General features: G+C 44.5%; 1 protein-coding gene across 3 annotated transcripts in view; it reads right to left on the bottom strand.

The window, feature by feature from the left end:
- Nucleotides 1–985: 985 nt before the first annotated feature.
- LOC118366731 (NXPE family member 3-like) overlaps nucleotides 986–25,876 on the bottom strand; it is a 32,900-nt gene continuing 8,009 nt past the window's right edge. The window contains exons 3-7 of one of the 3 annotated variants that reach the window (XR_008089766.1): nucleotides 22,186–22,967; nucleotides 21,967–22,037; nucleotides 18,125–18,346; nucleotides 2,732–18,022; nucleotides 986–2,668 (exon numbers count right to left, since the gene is read on the bottom strand). Coding sequence is in view for 1 of the 3 variants with exons in the window: in XM_035749344.2 (XP_035605237.1) it covers nucleotides 17,472–18,022; nucleotides 18,125–18,346; nucleotides 21,967–22,037; nucleotides 22,186–22,967 (1,626 nt within the window). In the remaining 2 variants the exon portion in view is untranslated. Of the gene's footprint in view, nucleotides 18,023–18,124; nucleotides 18,347–21,966; nucleotides 22,038–22,185; nucleotides 22,968–25,876 lie in introns of all 3 variants that reach the window. The other 2 variants (XR_008089767.1, XM_035749344.2) reach the window with 2 other exon arrangements.

Raw genomic sequence — 25,876 nt, 5'->3', positions numbered from 1 at the left:
TGCCCACCTATTTGTGTTTGTCTGTGTTTGCAGGTATACTGACGAGGAGGCACACAAAGCTATGTACAATTGGTATTGGTTCGTTGCATAATGTTATGCAGATCACATGTAGGCTATAATCAAATTTGTATTAATGGTATCTCTAAAACCTTATGAACCCAGAAAAAAAATAAACGCCCCTTTTTCAGGACCCTGTTTTTCAAAGATAATTTGTAAAAAAACGAAATAACTTCACATATCTTCATTGTAAAGGGTTTAAACACTGTTCCCCATGCTTGTTCAATGAACCGTAATTAATGAACATGCACCTGGAGAACGGTCGTTAAGACACTAACAGCTTACAGACTGTCGCGATACGAAACCATCAGCCCCGCCCCTTGGCCGGCAGCGGGGTGCTAGAGGTGGTTAGCGTCCCGTTCCCTGGATTGGACAGGGCACTATAGATACTTCAGGTTATCTCGGTATGACCAGGACCGCTCGCGTAGCCCTGCCTCTCTTTCTATATCGAAGCGTTGTCCGCGTAGAGAGGTCTTTTGCCTTGTCACTCTCAACGGTCTAGCTCTAGCTGGGATGTGTGAACTCCACCTTTATCCTCTAGACTCTTTGCTTCACCACTAATTGGTCCATGAGTTGTTATTAAGCACTAGTCCTACCAGTCTCTATATGACTTCCCTGTGGTTGAGTATTTCCCCTCTGTGATGTATCTAGTTTAAAGTGTGAAGACCATTAGTCAACTTAGTCTCAATACTCTGCCCGTCGGCTATGTATCGCTTGGAAAATAAAACTTAGATAGATCAATAAGACAATTAAATGAATCACTACTGGACACACCTTCCTCCTTGTCTTTTAATGGTAACTCATTCTGTCATAGAGCATTGATCCCCATTTCCAGTGTCCCGGTAGCGGGGAGTGTCAGAGTTGTTATCTCCCCTGCCGTTAACTGTCTTTGAGAGAACCGTTTACTCGAGACAAAATAAGACTACCGTTTATTTTTGAAAACACTCAGTTTTTTGTCTTTTACAATCAAACACACTTCAAAATACACAATTTGTTACTCGGTCACACACAGCGTTAATCAAAAACATGCAAATGCCTTAATGCTCTACAAAATGCCTGGTACAATGATAACACTTATCTCTATATTAAATGCTTATAATAGTTATTTAATTACCTTTGAGAGATGACGAGGAGACCCACGAGATCAGGAGCAGAGTTTCAATCGGTCAGAATTTGAGAAATTTAGTTTAGTGTAGCGACTCCCCTCTAACTGCCGAGAGGTTGAATTGGAGTCGTTATTTTAACTAAATTGGATTCAAGTTATATTGAATGAGGAAACTAGAGTCGTTCTTGGTCAACTGATCGTCTACTGATGTTTCACTATCCTCCAACGAAAACCCCCTGGGTTCAGTGTTTAAGTCCTGTCTCGGGATGCCAAACTATTTCCAGTAATGCCGGTGATTAGACCTTGGTCAGGCGATCACAAAGCAGGGACTGTCATATAGTGGACAACGCCTCAAGAACCACACACTGCCAGTAGTAACGGTTTGGAATAGATAGGAACACGAGGAGTCTCAGCACAATAATCTAGTCCAAATTCAATAGAGTTAGAATCTAGAGATGAGCCAGGCACCAATACCTGGGTCAAATAGTTGTCTCTATGAATTCAGAATTCAAGAAGTCAGCGCCAAAGTAATGGCAAATGTCTCTTTATATACCTTTTGATTCTCTGCACCCGATCCGCTGCTCCTCCCATTCCCTCAGAGCAGATGAGATATGATGACATATCTTACAACAGGAAATACTTTTCTTACAGTGCATATATGGGCCTCTGGTTATGACAGAGCATATTACTCTAGCAACAATGAGGAAACACTTTTCTTACAGTGCGCATATGGGTCTCTGTTTATGACAGTGCCCTTACTCTATCAGCAATGCGTCTATCAGCTGTTCCCATTCAGAGGTGTCACTTGAGGCAGAGGGTGATTCTTCCTGACACCAGTCAGGTTCAATAGTTGGTTGGCTTGAATCGTCTTCTGGTGGCTTTGCCCAATCCGGTATTTCGGTAGGCGAGGTCATCTCTGTCTCTACCCTTGGTGGGTAAGACAGGGGAAGAGGACCAGGAGGTAGATCCATTTGGCGTTTTACTTCACCCTCTCCAGGATCTACCTCTGTCTCTTTTCTCTTAGTGCCTTTAACCGGACTCTGATTTCCAACTCTGGTTATCCCTAGCACTAGTCCGTCTGACCTAGCCGTTATTCCCCATACTGTTGCCCAGCTACGATATCCCGGCATTGTTGCCTTATTATCAGCTCTGGCCCTCATTCTCAAATATACACCATCTGTATGTCTACATCTAGTAGCTATTCTACCATGTTCAAATATATCAGCATATTCTCTCTCCATAGGCCAAACCTCATGTTCGTCCTCGCTATACCACTCCTGCCTTTTTCTAGCGCAACTCTGACAACATAAGCATCTCTTGCAAAGTGGCATAACACTAATACCATCCTTATTGCCCCACTGGGAGATGTACTTTCCTCTGATTCCTGATTCACAGCCTGTGCATCTTTGAACCCGTCTCTGTGGTCCTTCTTCTCTAACCTGTTGAATAGGTCTCGTAAGCCATCCCATGTAATTCAACAGTGCCAGTTCTCTTATCCCAGTCTACCTCTTGTCCCTCGTAAGCCATCCCATGTAATTCAACAGTGCCAGTTCTCTCATCCCAGTCTACTTCTTGTCCCTCGTAAGCCATCCCATGTAATTCAACAGTGCCAGTTCTCTCATCCCAGTCTACTTCTTGTCCCTCGTAAGCCATCCCATGTAATTCAACAGTGCCAGTTCTCTTATCCCAGTCTACTTCTTGTCCCTCGTAAGCCATCCCATGTAATTCAACAGTGCCAGTTCTCTTATCCCAGTCTACTTCTTGTCCCTCGTAAGCCATCCCATGTAATTCAACAGTGCCAGTTCTCTTATCCCAGTCTACTTCTTGTCCCTCGTAAGCCATCCCATGTAATTCAACAGTGCCAGTTCTCTTATCCCAGTCTACTTCTTGTCCCTTGTAAACCATTGTTAAATGTAACTCTTCTGGCTCTTCTACATGTCCCCATCTATCTCCCTTGTTTACTATGGGTTTTAGGGTTGGCCACTTATCTCTGCGGGCTAGACATAACATACATACGTTGTCTAACATCCGTCCTCTTAACATTAATCTCCCGCTGAGTACCCCTTCAGTACTTCTATCACATGAGCCACAAGTTTTAAGAGCGGCAGGGTGAGGAATTATTACTACTGGTGCTATCCACCCTACAGGATAATCCCTAGTGTCTGGGACTCAGTCATACCCTTACGTTCTAATTCTTGCCATCTGGTTATTACTCTGTGCCCTATTGGCCTATTAACTTCTTCTTCTTCCCAAACTTCTTCCCCGGACTGGGTGTCTTCCATGGGGCCCTGGAGAAAAAAAGGTTATTCTCCTATTGTCTGCCTTGCCCCTTCCTGGTTCTCTTTTTGTCCCTGCGACTTTGAGGTCCATCGTTCCCCTGGGGGTCTTTCTGGGTCAAAGCTCCTACAGCTCTTTCTGCGGCCAGGGTCAAGTCGGCCAGTCTATGGCCTAAGACTGCGAGGTTCTCCCTATATCTTAGCTCTAACTTTGTGTCTGGACCATTCCTTTCAGGCCCTCTTCGCTGGGGTCTGGGGGGCACTGAGGTAATACAAGTGTGCCCGTAAGAATGTTTATGATTCCCTGGCTCCCTAAGCCTGAACCCATTTTGCCTCCTAAGGCCTCTTTGGGTTCCTCTTCTGTGCTTCCTACTGAAGTCAGCCAGAGTTTCACTTCCCCCTGTCTCAGTACACCCAATCACTTTGGACATTGGCTCTCTCCTAGCCTTTCTAATGGCTATTTTATTGTCTGCGCTAGGGAACCAGTGGTCCTTTACGGCCACATAATTGCTTAGGTTCCACTGGTCACAGCTGAGTCTTTCCCTTTTTGGTGGGAAGATTTGGCAACTCAGTAGTGGTCTAGCACTCCCGTACATGAACCAAGGGCTCTGTTTTAGCATAGTGAGGTCTTCCTGAGACCAATGGGCTTCCAGGTCTTTGACTACCAGAGCCTCGTCCCACTGCCCGGTCAGCGTATCATTTCCTATGTCCCCAGCCACCCTCCGGTGGTTAAGGGTCAAGGTTTGGTATCCCGGCTTTCTCCATGCCTTTCTGGGTCATGATTCGCTTTTCCAGAGATTCAGGTTGGGTCCGTTGGGATTCAACTTCCTGATCCATCTGTCCCCCTCCTCTGTTACTGGCCCCGTGGCTCCCCACGAAGTCACTGGGCCCGCATAAGTACCAATGGGGTCATGGCTACGCCTAATGCGGTATGCTACACCCCCTTGGTAACAATGAGCACATATGAAGGTGGTTCCGCCTAACACTGCCCCGTTGGTAGAGTCTATCCCTAGTGGCAATGGTTCCAATTGGCCACAACCCCCACAATGTGTATATGCCTTAAGGGCATCTAAATGTCTTGCCCACATGTCTATGAACCATATTCTACTCTCCTCTACCTCTATTAATACCCCCTGCTTCCCCTATTGGTTCTGTCACTGGGGGGCACTATTACTTTAGCCATCCTTACCCCATCCCATGGCTTGACGTGTTCCTCCTGGTCCTGCTGGGAGTGGGGAGAAGGAATATGGGTAAACACAATCCCCAAACTACTTTCAAAATGTTTGTGGGCCACCCCATTTCTTCTCCGCAACTTAGGATCAATAGGACAGTTACCCAGAGGACCAGTGGGACGGCCTTTAAGACTGTGTTCAGCTGATCTTTTGGTTTTAGTTTTCTCATTAATTTGATTATTTGGACACATAGCACCCCAACTAGGCCTGCTTCAATGATCCGCGCCACATAGTGTATTCCAATTATGGTAGCACACATAGGTTCCATTTTACCGTCTGTTCCGTTCTTCTCTATTGCACCTATTTTACTTACTACAGTCATAGATGCAGCTAAGGCTTCTAAGCATAGACAGACCAAATAACATTTTCCTAATATTGTGTACATTCTCTGGATTAGTATTATCGGTACAACGGACAGCATTATTTTTTGTCCCATTGTTAACCCTAGTTTATCAATGGCCACTAATGAATTGATAAATAGAGCAACCCAAGTTACTAGGCCATTATTATGCCTATTTTCCCATGCTATTTTCCCAAAAACTACAAGAACTAATATTTAACAACAGATGTTTTCCCATACCTGGTCAGTGAAGGGACTGCATGCCTCAGCTGAGGTGTCATGGTCAGTTTCGTTGGAAGTCATGGTAGAGGATATCTTTAAGTTTCACTGCCTAAAGATTCTGGTGGTTTATTTACGTTGTGTTGAGAGCAGGATGATTCTTTATCTCTGATCAGGAAGGTGTCGTGACCTGAGTTGTTCAGGGTTCACTTATGTAGTCACTTTTTGCCCCTTAAACTTGGGTCACATCCGTTCCTCTCGGGGTCATGAGCAGTACATCCTGTTCAACAGGAACTGCTGGTCCCTGTCTTCTAGGAGGATGCACTCTCTCATATACCATGCTCCAGATGATCAGTCCTTTTAACAACCATCTGATCCCTTTGAAGATTGACCAGGTAATTGTTAGGGCCAGTTTACTTATTTTGACCAGTAGTTTAAACAGCCCTTTCCAAATTCTCTTGAACACTTTGTCTATCGGCATGCCTAATTTTTTTGCATACCCTAACGCTGCCATTATTGTGACATTTTCACCTAGGCTGTTGTTCCACTTAGTGTAATTAGTTCTGCTTTTTAGCTTTACAGTGGGGAAACCTGGACACTCAGTTTCATTGGCTGTGTCACGTTGTACCAGTTTGCCCCATTTCTTTGTGTGTGTTCTAAATGTGATTAAGTCACTTTCACATTTTTGTTGCTCTAGGTATTTTACTCTTCCTGTTTCTTTAGGTATATTACTCTTCCTGTTTCTTTAGGTATATTACTCTTCCTGTTTCTTTAGGTATATTACTTTTCCCATTTCTACATTTTCTTGATCGTATTTTAGGCCCAAATACAATCCTAATATGGTGGCGCTGGGGACGCCAACTATAATTAAAACATACTTACCCACCAGCATCATCCTATCTTACATTCCCTATGCTTTGTTCTGTACTCCCCCAACTTCATATTTCCAGTGAAATATAAGAGGGAGAGCATCTTTTAGTTTATTTTTTAACTATTGGGTTTCTGGGTTTGGATAGGCCCTCTCCAGGGTCTGATCAAAATGCCAGTTTCACCCTAGCCAGGAATGACTTCTTAGGTGGGCTATATTCTCTTTTGAGTGCTGCCTTTTGTTTACCTTTTCCCTCTCCAGCAGCACTATCTCTACATATGTACTTGTGACAAGAGTAGACTCCTTCAGTTTTATACACGGGGTCCTGGGCTAAGTACAGCTGCCATTTTAGGCCTAACCTGTACCTTCTCCTGCCATCTCCATCATGGGGAGGGACATCATTTCCTCCAGTCATGGGGGTGACGAAAGTGAACATTTGTTCCTTTTCCATTGCTCTGCCCCAGTGTAGCTCTCTAACTGGCCTGCACTGACCTTCCCAGCAACACCTTCTCATCCATCCAGGATGTTTGTTGGTTGTTGTCTAGGGGATATTTGTCCACCTGGTCCCAACCCGTGGACTCCAGAAGCACTCCATCCCAGGCTACACTAGGGTCTACTAGGATCCATTCACCTTGTCCTGTTTCCATCCAGGCCTGTCTGTTGACTCTGTCATATCCATCACTAGGTCCCTCTCCAAGGTCCCTATCTCTCAGATACTCATAGCTGGAGATAAATTGGAACCTTTGACCTGTTAGAGCTGGGTCTGGGCCTGCAGTTCCAGTGGGAATGGGCCAGAGTGGTGCTTCTAATCTAACTGGGGTTAAGAGGGCACTTCTGGTTAGTTTGACCTCTGTGACCCTCTGTCTGCGACATTCCAGGCAATCTTTGTCTGAGATGTTTCCATATCTATCCCAGGCACACTGACACCCTCTGAGGTCCCAGGAACCATTAATGGTCCTTATGTCTAGTGCACAGTTGGTCATGGTGTTGCAGTTGCACCTGCCACACGTCTGAACTCTTCCATACCTGCACCTATACTTTCCTGAGGCTCCATCAGAGCACATCTCTAGTTGCCTGATGCTTAGCTCAGCGGGCCCTTCGTATTGCATATCGCCAGTGGGCTCATTGCATACGTCACAAGGGACACACTTCAGTCTGCTTGAGCCAGGTAGACCTGTCGGAACGCTTCGTTCCCAGACTACTCTTCCTGTGCTCCCTCCTTTGAAGCCCTGTCTAAAGTGCCTGCCTAGCCAAATGGTGTTTGGACTCCTCCTGACTTGGAGGCCTGCTCTGCACTCTAGAAGGTATTTCCAGTCTGGTACGATTATGGAAGACATACTTTCTTAAGTTGTGCTTTGTCAACTGTTCTTCCGCAAGCTGTCCTCACAGTATTAGCGCTTATTACTTCCTCAATAATACGCCTTTTACCGTATTTCTTGGGTATTACCAGGTCACTGTTGTCTGCCGCTGGATTGTTTCTAATCCTGATCCAGTCTCCTACCTTTAAAACACAAGGTAGAGGGGTAGACTGGGGATTAGGAATATCCACCGTACTATTTTGTCCTGGTAATCCCATTAACTCTCTTGGACTAGGCCCTGAACTGGTTGGGGTGCTACTTAACTCTATGCATGCTTGCACTAGCTTTGGTCCCCAATCTTTGTCCGCTCTCCACAACCCCAAAGTTGTTTTGAGTTTGCCAATGGTCCTCTCTGCACACGCATTTGCTTGAGGTGTGTAGGGAGGTGAGAAACTGTGCTTTACTCCCCTCTGGGTGCACCATTCCTCTACCTTTTTGTTTTTATACTGACGTCCATCGTCAGTCCTGATCGATTGAAACCGTCCTAAAGTCAAAAGGTTAAGCATTGTCAACACAGGCAGAGCATTGCATGTTTTCGCTGTGTGTACCATTGTGTAGCCTGTTGCCATGCACACCGCTACTATAGCATACCTATGTCCCAGTACCGTAGCACTTTTCATGGGACCCATAGTCTCTAATGCTATTTGACTCCAGGGCGTGCATGTTTTGATGTGTTGATCAGACACTCTTCCTAGATTACTAGGCTTTTGCTCTTGACAGGTAATGCACTGCACACCAGTTTGGCCTCTACTGGGTCAAATTCAATCTGGTCCTGTCTAAGACGCTTCATAAAGATTTTGGGACCTAGATGTCCCCAATCTATGTGTAACGCCTTGAGTTAGTCTGCTTCAGTTTTGTAGAGAATTATTCTGCCCATCTGGACTAGTTCATCTACTTCCTTGTTGATTGAAGTCAGCTTCCTTTCCACTCCCATCTACTGTGTGGGCTTTTTGGTGACTGACAACAATATCCATTCTATCCATTAACGCATGGATCTTTCTCCACTCTCCTTCGTGCTGAATTGTTTTGTTTTTAGCACTTCTGTAACCATTGTTCTGCCATATCTTTTTGTCAGAAGTCATGGCCTGGGCACTGTAGTAACTGTCTGTAACCAGTTCTATTCTCTTTAGATTGGGTGTAGAACAGTGTAGCAGTGCTTCCATTATGGCCATGACTTCTGCTTTCTGGGCAGTGCCTGCTATTTCTTGTTTCCTTTTTATGAGTGTTTCACCAGTGGCTTTGTTTTTTTCAATAAAACCCCACTTGGTTACTCCTGTTTTCTCACTTCCATCCGTGAACACTACTATGTCCCTAGGTTTATCCTCTTTTGGTTTTACCTTGACTGTTGTAGGTCCTGGTCCTGGTTCGTCAGTGTCCCATCCTTGGTCACTGATGAACATAACTCCTTTGGTGGCATGTACGTTCCTCCACTTATCCCAAGTGGTGGTTGTAATACCTACCATTTTTTTTGTATGGTTAGTGGCCCATAGTTCGTTTAGTTCTGTGTCTTTTATGATTATGGCCTGTCCTTGGGCAAGGGACACTATTTTGTTCCAGAATAGCTCTAGCAGGGCCATTTTAGCCCCTGTACTGGAGTACTTTATTGTGGGCCCTTTCAGCTGTTTGCTGTAACATTTGAATTGTTTTTCCTGATAGCTCATTCGAAATCCAAATGTAGCCATCCCTCACCACCTCTAGCCCTTCAAGTTTCAGACACAGCCAGAGGGGTACGTTGGGGTCTCTGGGCTTATTTCAAATTTTCCCAGGATTCTTCCATTTTCTTGTCCCATGTTATGGTTTGTCTACCATATTCTTTGTGTGACATGGCCTTTTGATGCCCTTCTCTTGTTATGCCTCTGTAGCAATGCTTTGCAGCTCTGTTATAACCTTTGACGTGGTTTCTTAGATACCCTATTTTGCCTAGGGCCCTCTGCATTTCCTTTACTGCGTGAGGCTTGCTGGGCTCTGCTACTTTTTCAAAGAAATGTTGGCTTGCAGTGATTCCAGTGCCTATAGTGAAACCGAGAAAGTTCACTTCCTCTCGACCTATTTGGCTCTTTGTCAAGTTCAGTTTAATGCCTGCTCTGTTGAGTCTGTCTAGAGCTGCTATTACTGCCTCTGTGTGTTCTGACTCTCTCTATTTGGTCTGGAACCAAAAAATGGTTCATTTTTTATGACTCCCCTTACTTATAATTTTTTTGTGTCCGATAAGCTGAGGAGATTTTCTTCTCCCTGTAGCATATTTATCCCTATGTGGTTTATTATTTTCAGATCCTTTTTTTTAAAGTCCATCCTGAAATTTTACCCTGAGGCATCCACTCTTTGCATTATTTACTTCCATGTAACGTCCCATTCCCCTACTCCTGTGTCAGTGTCTAACTGACCTAATACATTTGCACATGGGCCACTATCTGTCTCAGCTCTTTCAATGTAGTTATGTCTATGTTTAACTTCCTCTTAACTGCTGCTTTTAATGGCTGTGGTTTAAAACCGGCCTTTTTCGCTTCCGCATCTGCTTCCTGTTGCCGCAGCTAATACTGACAGTACCAGATATGGTCTCTGTTTCCAAATATTGACTGACTGTCTCACTGTCTCCCTGTTTACACTAATGCATTTTATAGAACTCAACATTTCTATGTAGTAACCTGTAAGATAATTATATAGTTCAACTTAATTAACCCGATACTCTCAATGACCCTGGTTCACAACAGATGCCATATATTCTTGTCGTTTTTCTACTATGTGAAGACAGACCTTCAAATGATTAGATAAGGCCAGAACACCGCTAAACATAGCATATGTTTTCTGTACTAATGAAATCTCTCTATCGGGAGTCCACTGTAATTTATTTAACAATAACCTGGGTTAATCTTATCTGTAAGTTTATATATGTTGAGTGGTATGGGATCCGTTGTCTACAGTACTTTATTATCCCTAAGAACTGCAACATATTTGTTCTCCTAATTAAATGTAATGCTTGTGAAATCACTCCTTTTCTACCTTCATCTTTTTTTCTGCCCTGTTGGCTTAAAATATATCCTAAATATTTAACATAAGTCTTCCTGCATGGCTCTCAACATTACACTAGTGTCTCCTAGATTCGTTGGAGTCCCATCTTGTAGCAGGGCCATTGCCATGGGGTACCAGGGCTGTGCCTAGAAGGCCACTTTGCCACAATACACACTTACATCCTCTGCCCCCCCTTCCTTTTCTGGAATGACTTTTAATTAGAACCCAATTTCGTATTACTACGAGGTCTGCCTGCCTTAACGGCGCTGAAAATAATTCACTCTTGTTAACATATCTTCACCTTGAGGTTTGTATAAATGTCCTATTTAGTTATAAACTCTGTAATATTTTCTAGTTTCCTCAGGGATTTTTTACTCAAAGAGTAGACTCTAACCCGCCATTGCTCTTTACCTTGAGACTGTATTTAGATTTCCTATTTAGTTATAAACTCTATAGTACTTTCTTATTTCTCAGGGATTTTCCCTCATACAACGCCCATAGTGACACTTACGCACTGTTAGCTTTACTTTCCCAAGGAAATAATACAATTTCAAAGTAGTTATAGACTTTGAATAGAGACTGGTGTTCCTTAATCATTTTATAATGAATTTCCACCTGTTCCAACAATTTCTAGTGAAGTTGATCAGTCTTCACGGGAAATTCTTAGGATTCAGGGCTATTTGCCTAATCCTGTTATTGGAGGGGCCGTCTGTTCCCTCTTGGTCAGCGGCCCCAGGGTATTCCTGGTACGCACATTGCGAGCCTAGTGCTGGGCAGACCTGCCTTTTGCCTGCGTATCATTTCCTGTTCTGAACCATTATTTTCTACCCTACTTTGCTCCTCATGAGCTGCCGTAGTATCTATGGTAGTTGCCATTTAGGGTTCTTTTCTGGAATTTTTTATCATCCCAGCAAGTTGTCTACCCTCAAATCCTAGAAGGTATTTTATGGCTGTCTGGTCTACCGTTCTCAGTTTACCCCATGGTAAACCCGGTACGAAGAAACATCCTGATGGTTTGTAAGGTAAGGCACTAGCTCGTCTAGTCCTTTGTAATTCCTCCTCGTCCGCATGGAGAGCCAATGCTCTTCCTGCGTCTGGGTAGGTTGGTACTGCCGTAGCCATATCTCTAACTCTTTAAAGATACCTACTTTAGTAAGTTGCTTGGAAATAGAGCGCTGGTAGGGGCCGTTAACTCAGGTAGTAGTAGAGTCTTAAATAGAGGTGTGGGGCCCCATGTTGGGCACCAAGTGTCGCGATACGAAACCTTCAGCCCGCCCCTTGGCCGGCAGCGGGGTGCTAGAGGTGGTTAGCGTCCCGTTCCCTGGATTGGACAGGGCACTATAGATACTTCAGGTTATCTCGGTATAACCAGGACCGCTCGCGTAGCCCTGCCTCTCTTTCTATATCGAAGCGTTGTCCGCGTAGAGAGGTCTTTTGCCTTGTCACTCTCAACGGTCTAGCTCTAGCTGGGATGTGTGAACCCCACCTTTATCCTCTAGACTCTTTGCTTCACCACTAATTGGTCCATGAGTTGTTATTAAGCACTAGTCCTACCAGTCTCTATATGACTTCCCTGTGGTTGAGTATTTCCCCTCTGTGATGTATCTAGTTTAAAGTGTGAAGACCTTTAGTCAACTTAGTCTCACTACTCTGCCCGTCGGCTATGTATCGCTTGGAAAATAAAACTTAGATAGATCGATAAGACAATTAAATGAATCACTACTGGACACACCTTCGTCCTTGTCTTTTTATGATAACTCATTCTGTCATAGAGCATTGATCCCCGTTTCCAGTGTCCCGGTAGCGGGGAGTGTCAGAGTTGTTATCTCCCGCGCCGTTAACTGTCTTTGAGAGAACCGTTTACTCGAGACAAAATAAGACTACCGTTTATTTTTGAAAACACTATTGTTTTTTGTCTTTTACAATCAAACACACTTCAAAATACACAATTTGTTACTCGGTCACACACAGCGTTAATCAAAAACATGCAAATGCCTTAATGCTCTATAAAATGCCTGGTACAATGATAACACTTATCTCTATATTAAATGCTTATAATAGTTATTTAATTACCTTTGAGAGATGACGAGGAGACCCACGAGATCAGGCGCAGAGTTTCAATCGGTCAGAATTTGAGAAATTTTGTTTAGTGTAGCGACTCCCCTCTAACTGCCGAGAGGTTGAATTGGAGTCGTTATTTTAACTAAATTGGATTCAAGTTATATTGAATGAGGAAACTAGAGTCGTTCTTGGTCAACTGATCGTCTACTGATGTTTCACTATCCTCCAATGAAAACCCCCTGGGTTCAGTGTTTAAGTCCTGTCTCGGGATGCCAAACTATTTCCAGTAATGCCGGTGATTAGACCTTGGTCAGGCGATCACAAAGCAGGGACTGTCATATAGTGGACAAAGCCTCAAGAACCACACACTGCCAGTAGTAACGGTTTGGAATAGATAGGAACACGAGGAGTCTCAGCACAAGAATCTAGTCCAAATTCAATAGAGTTAGAATCTAGAGATGAGCCAGGCACCAATACCTGGGTCAAATAGTTGTCTCTATGAATTCAGAATTCAAGAAGTCAGCGCCAAAGTAATGGCAAATGTCTCTTTATATACCTTTTGATTCTCTGCACCCGATCCGCTGCTCCTCCCATTCCCTCAGAGCAGAGAGGGTGATGACATATCTTACAACAGGAAATATTTTTCTTACAGTGCATATATGGGCCTCTGGTTATGACAGAGCATATTACTCTAGCAACAATGAGGAAATACTTTTCTTACAGTGCATATATGGGCCTCTGGTCAGCTGTTCCCATTCAGAGGTGTCACTTGAGGCAGAGGGTGATTCTTCCTGACACCATTCAGGTTCAATAGTTGGTTGGCTTGAATCGTCTTCTGGTGGATTTGCCCAATCCGGTATTTCGGTAGGCGAGGTCATCTCTGTCTCTACCCTTGGTGGGTAAGACAGGGGAAGAGGACCAGGAGGTAGATCCATTTGGCGTTTTACTACAAGACAGTAGGCAATTAAGGTCACAGTTATGAAAACTTAGGACACAAAAGATGCCTTTCTACTGATTCTGAAAAACACCAAAAGAAAGATGCCCAGGATCCCTGCTCATCTGCGTGAACGTGCTTTAGGCATGCTGCAAGGGGGCATGAGGACTGCAGATGTGGCCAGGGCAATAAATTGCAATGTCCGTACTGAGAGACGCCTAAGACAGCGCTACAGGGAGACAGGACGGACAGTAGACCACGTGTAACAACACCTGCACTCCGAACATCACACCTACGGTACAGGATAGCGGCAACAACAACTGCCCGAGTTACACCAGGAATGCACAATCCCTGCATCAGTGCTCAGGTTCCATGCTCATCTGCCTTAGGCATGCTGCAAGGGGGCATGAGGACTGCAGATGTGGCAATAGGCTGAGAGAGACTGGACCGAGGGCTTGTAGGCCTGTTGTAAGGCAGGTCCTCAACAGACATCCCCGGCAACAACGTCGCCTATGGGCACAAGCTCACAGTCGCTGGTTGGATTCACGTTTATCGTTGAAGGAATGAGCGTTACATCGAGGCCTGTAATCTGGCGCGGGATCGATTTGGAGGTGGAGGGTCCATCATGGTCTGTTACAGCACCATCGGACTGAGCTTGTTGTCATTTTAGGCAATCTCAACACTGTGCGTTACAGGGAAGACATCCCCCTCCCTCATGTGGTACCCTTCCTGCAGGCTCATCCTGACATGACCCTCCAGCATGACAATGCCACCAGTCATACTGCTCATTCTGTGCATGATTTACTGCAAGACAGGCATGTCAGTGTTCTGCCACGGCCAGCAAAAAGCCCGGATCTCAATCCCATTGAGCACATCTGGGACCTGTTGGATCGGAGGGTGAGAGCTAGGGCCATTCCCCCAGAAATGTCCGGGAACTTACTGACTGTTACTTTTGATTTTGACCCCCCCTTTGTTCAGGGACACATTATTAATTTTCTGTTAGTCACATGTCTGTGGAACTTGTTCAGTTTATATATTTGAATTGTGGCAAGTTAACACTGTTATGGTAACTGGTAGAAAGTGAGGTAACACTTGGCAATAGCGAAGCTTGGCAAACGGTAACGTTCAGTTTATGTCCGTTGTTGAATCTTATGTTCATGCATATATTTACACATGTTAAGTTTATTTTCAGCAAACACAGTTGACAGTGAGAGGATGTTTCTGTTTTTGCTGAGTTTAGGACTCAGTCACAGCAGCCATCTTCCTCCTCTCTGACCTCTTCAATGAGGATCCCAGAGATCTCTACATTATGGACAAGGTATGGGTATGAAAACCATTGTCAAAGGTGAACAGTTCTTTCATTCACATTTACCACAAAAACCAAGGTTTGAAGACTGTTGTGTGCACGTTTTGTTAATCATCTGTATATTTATTATTGTGTTTTCAGACTTCAGCCTCCCTACACCACTGATGAATATAACTGGAAACCTTTTCGATCACCATGTAGTGTAAAATCCTTCTGGCTATGGACACGAAGCATATCAACACATTAACACGTCAGAGGTTATACTGATTGAACTTGGAGCTCTGCTGGGAGTTTACCTCATATTTAGATGGTAGAATTGCCCTAAAATCATAATAAACATTGACAACTATATTGTGTTATTCTTGTTATTGTTATGCTGATGAATAATAATAGTGGGGGTGGGGGGGTTAAAAACAAACCCCAAAAGGTTATTTGAGGAACCATTAAAGGGGGTTCTTTGAAGAACACTTATATGTAAGGGACATTTTGGTTAAACATCTTTCATTTTTGTATAATGAAAGATCTAAGACTTTATGGTTTCTGGCATTCCAAAACGTTCATGCTTGTGTGTGTGTATGTGTATGTGTGTGCGACCACACACCATCTGTGCAGACAGCAAAAGGTGCATGCTTGCTCCACTTCAAGGAACCTTTGACCTACTTCAGAGAAATGGCGTCGAGGATAGTTCCTGTTGTTTAGCACCTCACTAGAGGACTAGAATAAGCAGCTGTTGCTACAGAACAAGACAACCAAATTCACAGTCTGTACCCTTTACCCCAATTTCGTCTCGTTCTCCACACACGTACACATACCAAGATCCCATGTTTTGCATCTGCTTGCATAAGAAAACATGATTATATAACGCCTCCGTACTCTTGTCATCGAGCCCTCGACCTTCCACCTCAGAGTGGAGGGTCGACCAGCTTCATTATTGCAATTCTTATTAATAACATGTGATTGTTTGAGGATTTAACAAAGTCTCTCCTTATTGGTTAGCATTTCCACTATGTTCTTTTTTTAAAGGCAGTAAATTAGTCTGAATGAACTGTTTCGCTGCCAGACAAGGCTCCGCTGACAACCAGGTGTAGCGGTGATAAGGATTCAGTCCATGGTGCTGAAAAGAAAGCTCTGATGTTGTGACAGCCTTATGTAGGCCCCAACGATTTGTGTGCACCTGTTGTAACGCAAGTACTTGTTCAATGAAGACTGATCTTAAGTTCTTCTCGTGGACTAGCTAGCTAGTCAGACCTTATCTTCCTTCATAAATAAATCACCAATCACTTTATTGCACTTGTTCAATGGGAGATATATTTGAATTGTGGCAAGTTAACACTGTTATGGTAACTGGTAGAAAGTGAGGTAACACTTGGCAATAGCGAAGCTTGGCAAACGGTAACATGTTAAAGCATTCCAGCTGTGGTGTATGGCATAGGCAATAATACTGCTGTAACCGATAGCTACAAAATGGCATCACTTTGAGACTGCCTAACAAGAGTCTTAAAAAGGGTAAACAGTTACATGATAAAAAGTTATTCCTAGATTTAAATAATGTCACATTTTGATGTAAACTGTTGCAGAAGTACTTGAAAAATAACAGTGGATAAGAAAAATAAAGCCAGTCCTGAAGGAAGGCTGTCTGCTGGTTGATGACCTAGCCGTTTCCATCACCATCTGATTCAGGCCTGTACACTTCTTAATGGATGACAAAAACCAGCAGACAAAGTCCTCAAGGGTTATGTTTCTGGACATCCTTGGACATGGAATACATAGGAAAGCACATGATTTGGTACAGAACTGAGTTAACTAATATTAATCTGTTCGGTTGTAGGCTAAATTGTGGCGACATGGCTTGGGCATTTCCTAGAGGCCCACACTAAACCAAACTGATTTATTTGACATGACAGAGCTGGATTCACATTGAGGTTTGTAACCATAAGCCCATTGTTTGGTATTATTTTCCTCACATTTACTTTTGTCAAAATAACTTTGCTCCCGTTTCTGTATAACCAAACATATTTGATATTTAGAGTGAGAACATCATTAATGCAAGTCTAAAGTACAGGATTTGGCAAATGTGTCATTTTCCATGCATTTGTTATACTGCATTTCCCACTCTCAAAATCCCCTACTGCACTGCAGTAGCCTACATATACTTATTGCACTCTATGGCAGCCGATATTCCATTCAAGTTTTGCAAAAGTGTATTGAACAGAATTAGTTGAAGTCTGTAGTTTTTTTTTTTAACAATCTGTGAGTCACAATTCAATAACAAGGCTGTTTCCCATAAAACAAACACTGAATGTCAGAAACTATTGCATAAAACTTTTCACACACACACACACATTTCTTAAAATAATCCTTTGAAACAAGAACCCTTTGAACTGTTGGCCATTCAACTTTAAATACAGCAGGTGGGGTCAAAGTCAGTAATCTGTTCATAGTTGACTGGTTCAATCAGTCCCGTTGTTTATCTCCCGGTTTATTTGTGACTGTGAGATGGTTGATAAAAACACTAGGTCACTTCACAACAGCGGATCCCATATACAGGAAGCAGGTACACAGCAGATAGGGCTTAGGCTACATCAGGCCATGCACGCAGTAAACAGGTGAGCTTTGTGATTACACTATAAGTAACTCTTGTAAACATAACCACACTCCCCATCTCGCACAAATTTGTAATCTTCCATACTCTTTTCCTTTCTCGGGCTAGCTCTTCTCTGGGCATACGTAAGAGAGGATAGTGTCAATCATGTTCTTGACAATGACTGGAGGCGGGTGGAGAGCATGGGGGAGGTGGTGAGCAAGGGTCATCTCCCAGGCATCCACCAGCAAGACATCCAGACCCCTGAACATGGCCCTGAGCACACCGTCCAGCTGTACTGAGAACCAGTCACTATTGTACAGGCTCACCTCTGGGTCCAGGGCTTGGAGGTTGGCTGAACGCACCACTATCAGGGTCCCCGGAGCCCGGTCCAGAAGCCGCACCACTGCCCGTCGAATGTGGCGTAGCCTGCGTATGTAGACCTCTACAGGGAAGGTGCTAAAATGGGCCCAAACACTGAGGACCACCACGGTATCTGGGCCTCCCGCCAGGCCGTCCAGCTCGTTAGCTACATAGCGCATCTCACTGGCAATGACAGTGGAGAAGCGTATTGGAGGACCGTGACAGCGGTATCTCAGCAGGATGTTGTGGGTGCTGTCCACTGCCATAAAAGGCCCCACATTCCTAGGACTGTGAAGGTTGAACTCCTTCAGCTCTGTGATAACGAGGAAGTTGGACAAACAGAACAGAGAGTTAGAAAGCACACGAGACAGTGCACAGTGATTGATGTCATTGGACTTTAGCAGACAGCACTCACCTGGGACAAAGGCATTGAGGTACTCAAACCACTGTCTAGCAGTGGAATCTCCATACATGTACACCACCTTGCCCTTCAGACACTGAGTAATGGCAGAAGAGTCGTTAAACTGATGCATTGCGACACCACCCAACGCTCGCCATGACCCTTGGAAGTAATACCCAGATGGAGTGACCCTGATAGGCTCCGCTCTCACACGGCTGCTCTCCATCTCTGGTTTGTCTGAAAGAGGAGCCAACATGATGCGCTAGCTAACATAACCTTACAAGTACAGTGCCTTCAAAGTATTCACACCACTTAACTTATTCCACATTTTGTTACGTTCCAGCCTGATTTCAAAATGGATTACATGGGGGGGTTCTCACCCATTTACACAGGCGGCAGGTAGCCCAGTGGTTAGAGCAGGTAGCCCAGTGGTTAGAGCGTTGGACTTGTAACCGAAATGTTGCATGAACCCCGAGCTAACAAGGTAAAAATCTGTTGTTCTGCCAGTTAAGGCAATTAAGTCAATGTTCCTAGGCCATCATTGAAAATAAGAATTTGTTCTTAACTGACTTGCCTAGTTTAGGTTATTGTCCTACTGAAAGGTGAATTAGTCACCCAGTGTCTGGTGGAAAGAAGACTGAACCAGGTTTTTCTCTAGGATTTTGCCTGTGCTTAGCTCCATTCAATTATTATTTTTTTTATCCTGTGACTCCCCAATTACAAGCATACCCATAACATGAAGCAGCCACCACTATGCTTGAAAATATGAAGAGTGGTACTCAGTAATATGTTGTAGTGGATTTGTGGATTTGTATTCAGGACAAAAAGTGTATTGCTTTGCCATGTTTTTTGCAGTATTACTTTAGTGCCTTGTTGCAAACAGAATGTATGTGCATGCTTCCTTCTTCTCACTCAGTCATCTTCAGTTCTCTCCTGTCACACCCATTAAACTCTGTAACTGTTTTCAATTTACCATTGGCCTCAAGGTGAAATACTCAAGTGGTTTCCTTCCTCTCTGGACAACTGAGTTAGGAAGGACGTCTGTATCTTTGTAGTGACTGGGTGTATTGATATACCATCCAAAGTGTAATTAACACCATGCTCAAAGGGATTTTGAATGTCTGCTCCCCCCTACTTTCTTTTTTAAACCCATCTACCAATAGGTGCCCTTCTCTATGCAAGGAATTAGAAAACCGCACGCCCGACTGCCTGCACCCGCACGCCCGACTAGCATCACCACCCTGGATGGTTCCGACCTATAATATGTGGACATCTATAAGTACCTAGGTGTCTGGCTAGACTGTAAACTCTCCTTCCAGACTCATATCAAACATCTCCAATCCAAAATCAAATCTAGAGGCGGCTTTATATTCCGCAACAAAGCCTCCTTCACTCACGCCGCCAAACTTACCCTAATAAAACGGACTATCCTACCGATCCTCGACTTCGGCGATGTCATCTACAAAATAGCTTCCAATACTCTACTCAGCAAACTGGATGCAGTTTATCACAGTGACATCTGTTTTGTAACTAAAGCACCTTATACCACCCACCACTGCGACCTGTATGCTCTAGTCAGCTGGCCCTCGCTACATATTCGTCGCCAGACCCACTGGCTCCAGGTCATCTACAAGTCCATGCTAGGTAAAGCTCAGTTCACTGGTCACGATGGCAACACCACCCGTAGCATGCGCTCCAGCAAGTGTATCTCACTGATCATCCCTAAAGCCAACACCTCATTTGGCCGTCTTTCCTTCCAGTTCTCTGCTGCCTGTGACTGGAACGAATTGCAAAAAAAAAAAAAAAAAAAAAAAAAAAAAAAAAAAAAAAAAATCGCTGAAGTTGGAGACTTTTATTTCCCTCACCAACTTCAAACATCTGCTATCTGAGCAGCTAACCGATCACTGCAGCAGTACATAATCCATCGGTAAATAGCCCACCCAATTTACCTACCTCATCCCCATACTGTTTTTATTTATGTACTTTTCTGCTCTTTTGCACACCAGTATCTCTACCTGCACATGACCATCTGATCATTTATCACTCCAGTGTTAATCTGCAAAATTGTAATTATTCGCCTACCTCCTCATGCCTTTTGCACACAATGTATATAGACTCTTTTTTTCTACTTTGTTATTGACTTGTTTATTGTTTACTCCATGTGTAACTCTGTGTTGTCTGTTCACACTGCTTTGCTTTATCTTGGCCAGGTCGCAGTGAGAACTTGTTCTCAACTAGCCTACCTGGTTAAATAAAGGTGTTCTCAACTAGCCTACCTGGTTAAATAAAGGTGTTCTCAACTAGCCTACCTGGTTAAATAAAGGTGTTCTCAACTAGCCTACCTGGTTAAATAAAGGTGTTCTCAACTAGCCTACCTGGTTAAATAAAGGTGTTCTCAACTAGCCTACCTGGTTAAATAAAGGTGTTCTCAACTAGCCTACCTGGTTAAATAAAGGTGTTCTCAACTAGCCTACCTGGTTAAATAAAGGTGTTCTCAACTAGCCTACCTGGTTAAATAAAGGTGTTCTCAACTAGCCTACCTGGTTAAATAAAGGTGTTCTCAACTAGGCTACCTGGTTAAATAAAGGTGTTCTCAACTAGGCTACCTGGTTAAATAAAGGTGTTCTCAACTAGCCTACCTGGTTAAATAAAGGTGTTCTCAACTAGCCTACCTGGTTAAATAAAGGTGTTCTCAACTAGCCTACCTGGTTAAATAAAGGTGTTCTCAACTAGCCTACCTGGTTAAATAAAGGTGTTCTCAACTAGCCTACCTGGTTAAATAAAGGTGTTCTCAACTAGCCTACCTGGTTAAATAAAGGTGTTCTCAACTAGCCTACCTGGTTAAATAAAGGTGAAATAAAATAATTAAAAGTTGTGTGTAGGCCAGTGACAAAAAAAGCTAAATTGTATTAACTTTAAATTCAGGATTTAACACAACAAAATGTGGGAGAAGTCAAAGGGTGTGAATACTTTCTGAAGGCACTGTAGATTGATACAAAACACACACAAATACTGCATACCCACAAATCCAGTACAAAACTGATTATAAACTGGGTGGTTCAAGCACTGAATGCTGATTTGCTGACAGCCGTGGTATATCAGACCGTATACCATTGGTATGACAAAACATGTTTTTACTGCTCTAATCAATTAGGCACCTCGGGGGTTTGTGGTATATTGCCAATATACCACGGCTAAGAGCTGTATCCAGGCACTCCACGTTGCGTCATGGTTAAGAACAGTCCTTAGCTGTGGTGTATTGGCCAAATACCACACCTTCTCTGGCCTTATTGCTTAAGCATACCATGCAATAGCATGCAGACCAAAAACAACAGTGTCCCAAAACATAGCCCTTGGGGTACCCCTTGTCTGTCGATAGTCAGCTTGGATAGTCACACAAGGGGTTCCCAGGGCTCTGTGCTGGTGCAGCTCTTTTTCCTCATTTGCATGCACTCACTTGGTATGCTGGTTTTTCATTACACTTTCCAACAAATCCTAAACCTCCCACCTAGCCAACAGATAAACCCGCTTTCTTACAGCTGCACTAGGATTGGAAAGCATTCCTGTATATATTAAGACACTGCGGAGCCGGCGCAAGATATGGCTCAGAAAATGTACCAAGCAGTCATTCAATCTTCTTGGTGTAACAGTTGGGATAATGGGACAGTTCAGTGTACAATGCATTTCTCATCCCTGGATTGAGCGCCGGCTCCGCAGTGTCTTAACATCCACAAGAATGCTGTCCGACCCTAGTGCAGCTGTAAGAAAGCGGGTCAGATCTGCTGGCTACCTCCCACCCTACAAACAACCACACGGATGCACACTAGCATGCGTGCAGCCTCCCCTTGCTGTCTTACCTCTCTTCTCAGGCTGCACAATGACACTGTCAGACCCGGAAGCATGAACACGGACTTTGATGTTTACACCACTGAGAAAAATCAAACAGACTTATTTTGTTTTTAGAAAATCATACACCCGAAACAAACCTTGTAATGGTACATGTTACTAGCTAAGGCACAACTACTACATAGGTCTAATATACAGTCCTCACATACTCTCATCTACCACTCACTAACCTCTGGAAGAGCAGTGACTCTTTGTTGGTGAGCAGGTGTTTTTGGTAGCCTCCTTTGGCGTGGTTGATCCGCGTGTCACAGCTGAGCAGTTTGGGCTTGTAGCAGTACCATGGTTCACCTGTGTGAGGGTCCGTGTAATTGCACAGCGGCTGCCGGGTGGTTGGCAGGCACAGGTTGCACACGGTGGTCTCAGACAGGAATCCAGAGCGGAACAGACTCTTGAAGAAGACACGGTCGGGATGTTCCTCTCGTAACCGACGCAGCACAGCAACTGCCTCACTAGGATGGACCAGTGTCACCTCTACCCGTACAGACCCCTCCCATAGTAACGGGAACACGGCTGAGTAGAGCCCATTCTGGTGGTCCAGCACCTGTCCTGCAACACCCGCCCCCAACTCTGGGGAATGCAGCCGGGCCAGCAGGAAGTCCCCACCGTGACGCTTGGGACGCCCCTGGAAGTCATGCATATGGACTAGCGCCTCTAGCTGATCCCCCACATGCCACTCTCTCCCGCCCCCTCCTGGCAGGATTGCAAACAGGCTGTGTGCAGGGTCGCTGGTCTGCCGCAGGGGTCTAGGCGTCAGCCGAGGCTGAGGCTCTGGCCACGCGATGGACTCCAGGAGGTAACGCTGCTCCAGAGCCTCCTCGGCTGAGGGCTCCAGGCCCAGGTGACCACAGTAGCTCCGGTTGTGATCCACAGGAGGTTGTTCCTCTGGGGTGAAGGCTGAATGAATGCTGCTCTGGAACTGGTAGAGTGTCGACACTGTTTGGCAGTTGAGCTTCTGCAGAGGAGAAGAGGAAAGGTCACCAAGAGGGAGGGTAGTAATGGAGGATGGTGATTAAAAGACACACCCCCCTCAGAGAGAAACACAGCTTCATGTGAGCTCTCACATTTTTCAACATGTTTTTTTTTTTTTTTTTTTACAAAAGGATAGATTTCAAGTTAGATAAACTTGGATTTTTCAGCAGGTACATATGCAGGATGCAACCCTCCAAAGCATGGCCTTCGCTCCAGATCAAAACTCCAAACCAATTTTGACTAAAGTTAAAAACCAGAGATATTACTGCTTCCAGGTTATTTTTCCGAGCTATACTGAGAGTGCTCTAGCAAACAAACAGCAGAGACCTGAGGACACCATCCAACCTGGAACTGAATGACTAGTGTTTGGTCTGATGCTATTTTGAAAGCCAAGAAGAAAAAGTTAAAATAAAGTACATTACAATTATATATTTTACGGGGACTGAATGCTGAGTCTAGGCTAACAAGCTTGGACAGACCAGATACAAATTCAATTAGCACTGAGGTGTGAAGTAAAAGGTGTCGAGGCCTTTGGGCCCAACAAGTGTCAAGAGTCTTTGAAGCATCCTCTGAAGTCCCCTCCTGCTGTTCAAAGACCAGTCACTGGCATTTTCTACAAGAAATCTGCCTCCAGAAATAAAAGCTTCTCCCAAGTGGGTGTGACACCTACTCCTGTTGCCTGCTGCTTGGGATCCACCTGGCGAACTGTTCACCGTCTGCCCTGGCCTGTCTCCGTCTGATACAGGTACCCCCACCACACTCACCCCTCTCTCCCTGGCCCGTCTCCGTCTGATACAGTTACCCCCACCACACTCCCCCCTCTCTCCCTGGCCTGTCTCCATCTGATACAGTTACCCCCACCACACTCACCCCTCTCTCCCTGGCCTGTCTCCGTCTGATACAGTTACCCCCACCACACTCCCCCCTCTCTCCCTGGCCTGTCAATTCAATTCAATTCAATTCAATTCAAGGGCTTTATTGGCATGGGAAACATGTGTTAACATTGCCAAAGCAAGTGAGGTAGACAACATACAAAGTGAATATATAAAGTGAAAAACAACAAAAATTAACAGTAAACATTACACATACAACAGTTTCAAAACAGTAAAGACATTACAAATGTCATATTATATATATATATATATATATATATATACACAATGTACAAATAATTAAAGGACACAAGATAAAATAAATAAGCATAAATATGGGTTGTATTTACAATGGTGTTTGTTCTTCACTGGTTGCCCTTTTCTCGTGGCAACAGGTCACAAATCTTGCTGCTGTGATGGCACACTGTGGAATTTCACCCAGTAGGTATGGGAGTTTTTCAAAATTGGATATGTTTTCGAATTCTTTGTGGATCTGTGTGATCTGGGGAAATATGTCTCTCTAATATGGTCATACATTGGGCAGGAGGTTAGGAAGTGCAGCTCAGTTTCCACCTCATTTTGTGGGCAGTGAGCACATAGCCTGTCTTCTCTTGAGAGCCATGTCTGCCTACGGCGGCCTTTCTCAATAGCAAGGCTATGCTCACTGAGTCTGTACATAGTCAAAGCTTTCCTTAATTTTGGGTCAGTCACAGTGGTCAGGTATTCTGCCGCTGTGTACTCTCTGTGTAGGGCCAAATAGCATTCTAGTTTGCTCTTGTTTTTTTGTTAATTCTTTCCAATGTGTTAAGTAATTATCTTTTTGTTTTCTCATGATTTGGTTGGGTCTAATTGTGCTGTTGTCCTGGGGCTCTGTAGGGTGTGTTTGTGTTTGTGAACAGAGCCCCAGGACCAGTTTGCTTAGGGACTCTTCTCCAGGTTCATCTCTCTGTTTGTGATGGCTTTGTTATGGAAGGTTTGTGAATCGCTTCCTTTTAGGTGGTTGTAGAATTTAATGGCTCTTTTCTGGATTTTGATAATTAGTGGGTATCGGCCTAATTCTGCTCTGCATGCATTATTTGGTGTTTTACGTTGTACACGGAGGATATTTTTGCAGAATTCTGCGTGCAGAGTCTCAATTTGGTGTTTGTCCCATTTTGTGAAGTCTTGGTTGGTGAGCGGACCCCAGACCTCACAACCATAAAGGGCAATGGGCTCTATGACTGATTCAAGTATTTTTAGCCAAATCCTAATTGGTATGTTGAAATTTATGTTTCTTTTGATGGCATAGAATGCCCTTCTTGCCTTGTCTCTCAGATCGTTCACACCTTTGTGGAAGTTACCTGTGGCGCTGATGTTTAGGCCAAGGTATGTATAGTTTTTTGTGTGCTCTAGGGCAACAGTGTCGAGATGGAATTTGTATTTGTGGTCCTGGTGACTCGACCTTTTTGGAACACCATTATTTTGGTCTTACTGAGATTTACTGTCAGGGCCCAGGTCTGACAGAATCTGTGCATAAGATCTAGGTGCTGCTGTAGGCCCTCCTTGGTTGGTGACAGAAGCACCAGATCATCAGCAAACAGCAGACATTTGACTTCGGATTCTAGCAGGGGGAGGCCGGGTGCTGCAGACTTTTCTAGTGCCCGCGCCAGTTCGTTGATATATATGTTGAAGAGGGTGGGGCTTAAGCTGCATCCCTGTCTAACCCCACGACCCTCCGTCTGATACAGTTACCCCCACCACACTCACCCCTCTCTCCCTGGCCTGTCTCCATCTGATACAGGTACCCCCACCACACTCACCCCTCTCTCCCTGGCCCGTCTCCGTCTGATACAGTTACCCCCACCACACTCCCCCCTCTCTCCCTGGCCTGTCTCCATCTGATACAGTTACCCCCACCACACTCCCCCCTCTCTCCCTGGCCTGTCTCCGTCTGATACAGGTACCCCACCACACTCCCCCCTCTCTCCCTGGCCTGTCTCCATCTGATACAGTTACCCCCACCACACTCCCCCTCTCTCCC

This window comes from Oncorhynchus keta, chromosome 34 (assembly GCF_023373465.1).
Source record: "Oncorhynchus keta strain PuntledgeMale-10-30-2019 chromosome 34, Oket_V2, whole genome shotgun sequence".
Lineage (NCBI taxonomy): Eukaryota > Metazoa > Chordata > Actinopteri > Salmoniformes > Salmonidae > Oncorhynchus > Oncorhynchus keta.
The sequence above is the reverse complement of the archived record's forward strand: the minus strand, read 5'-3'. Positions and strand labels throughout refer to the sequence as shown.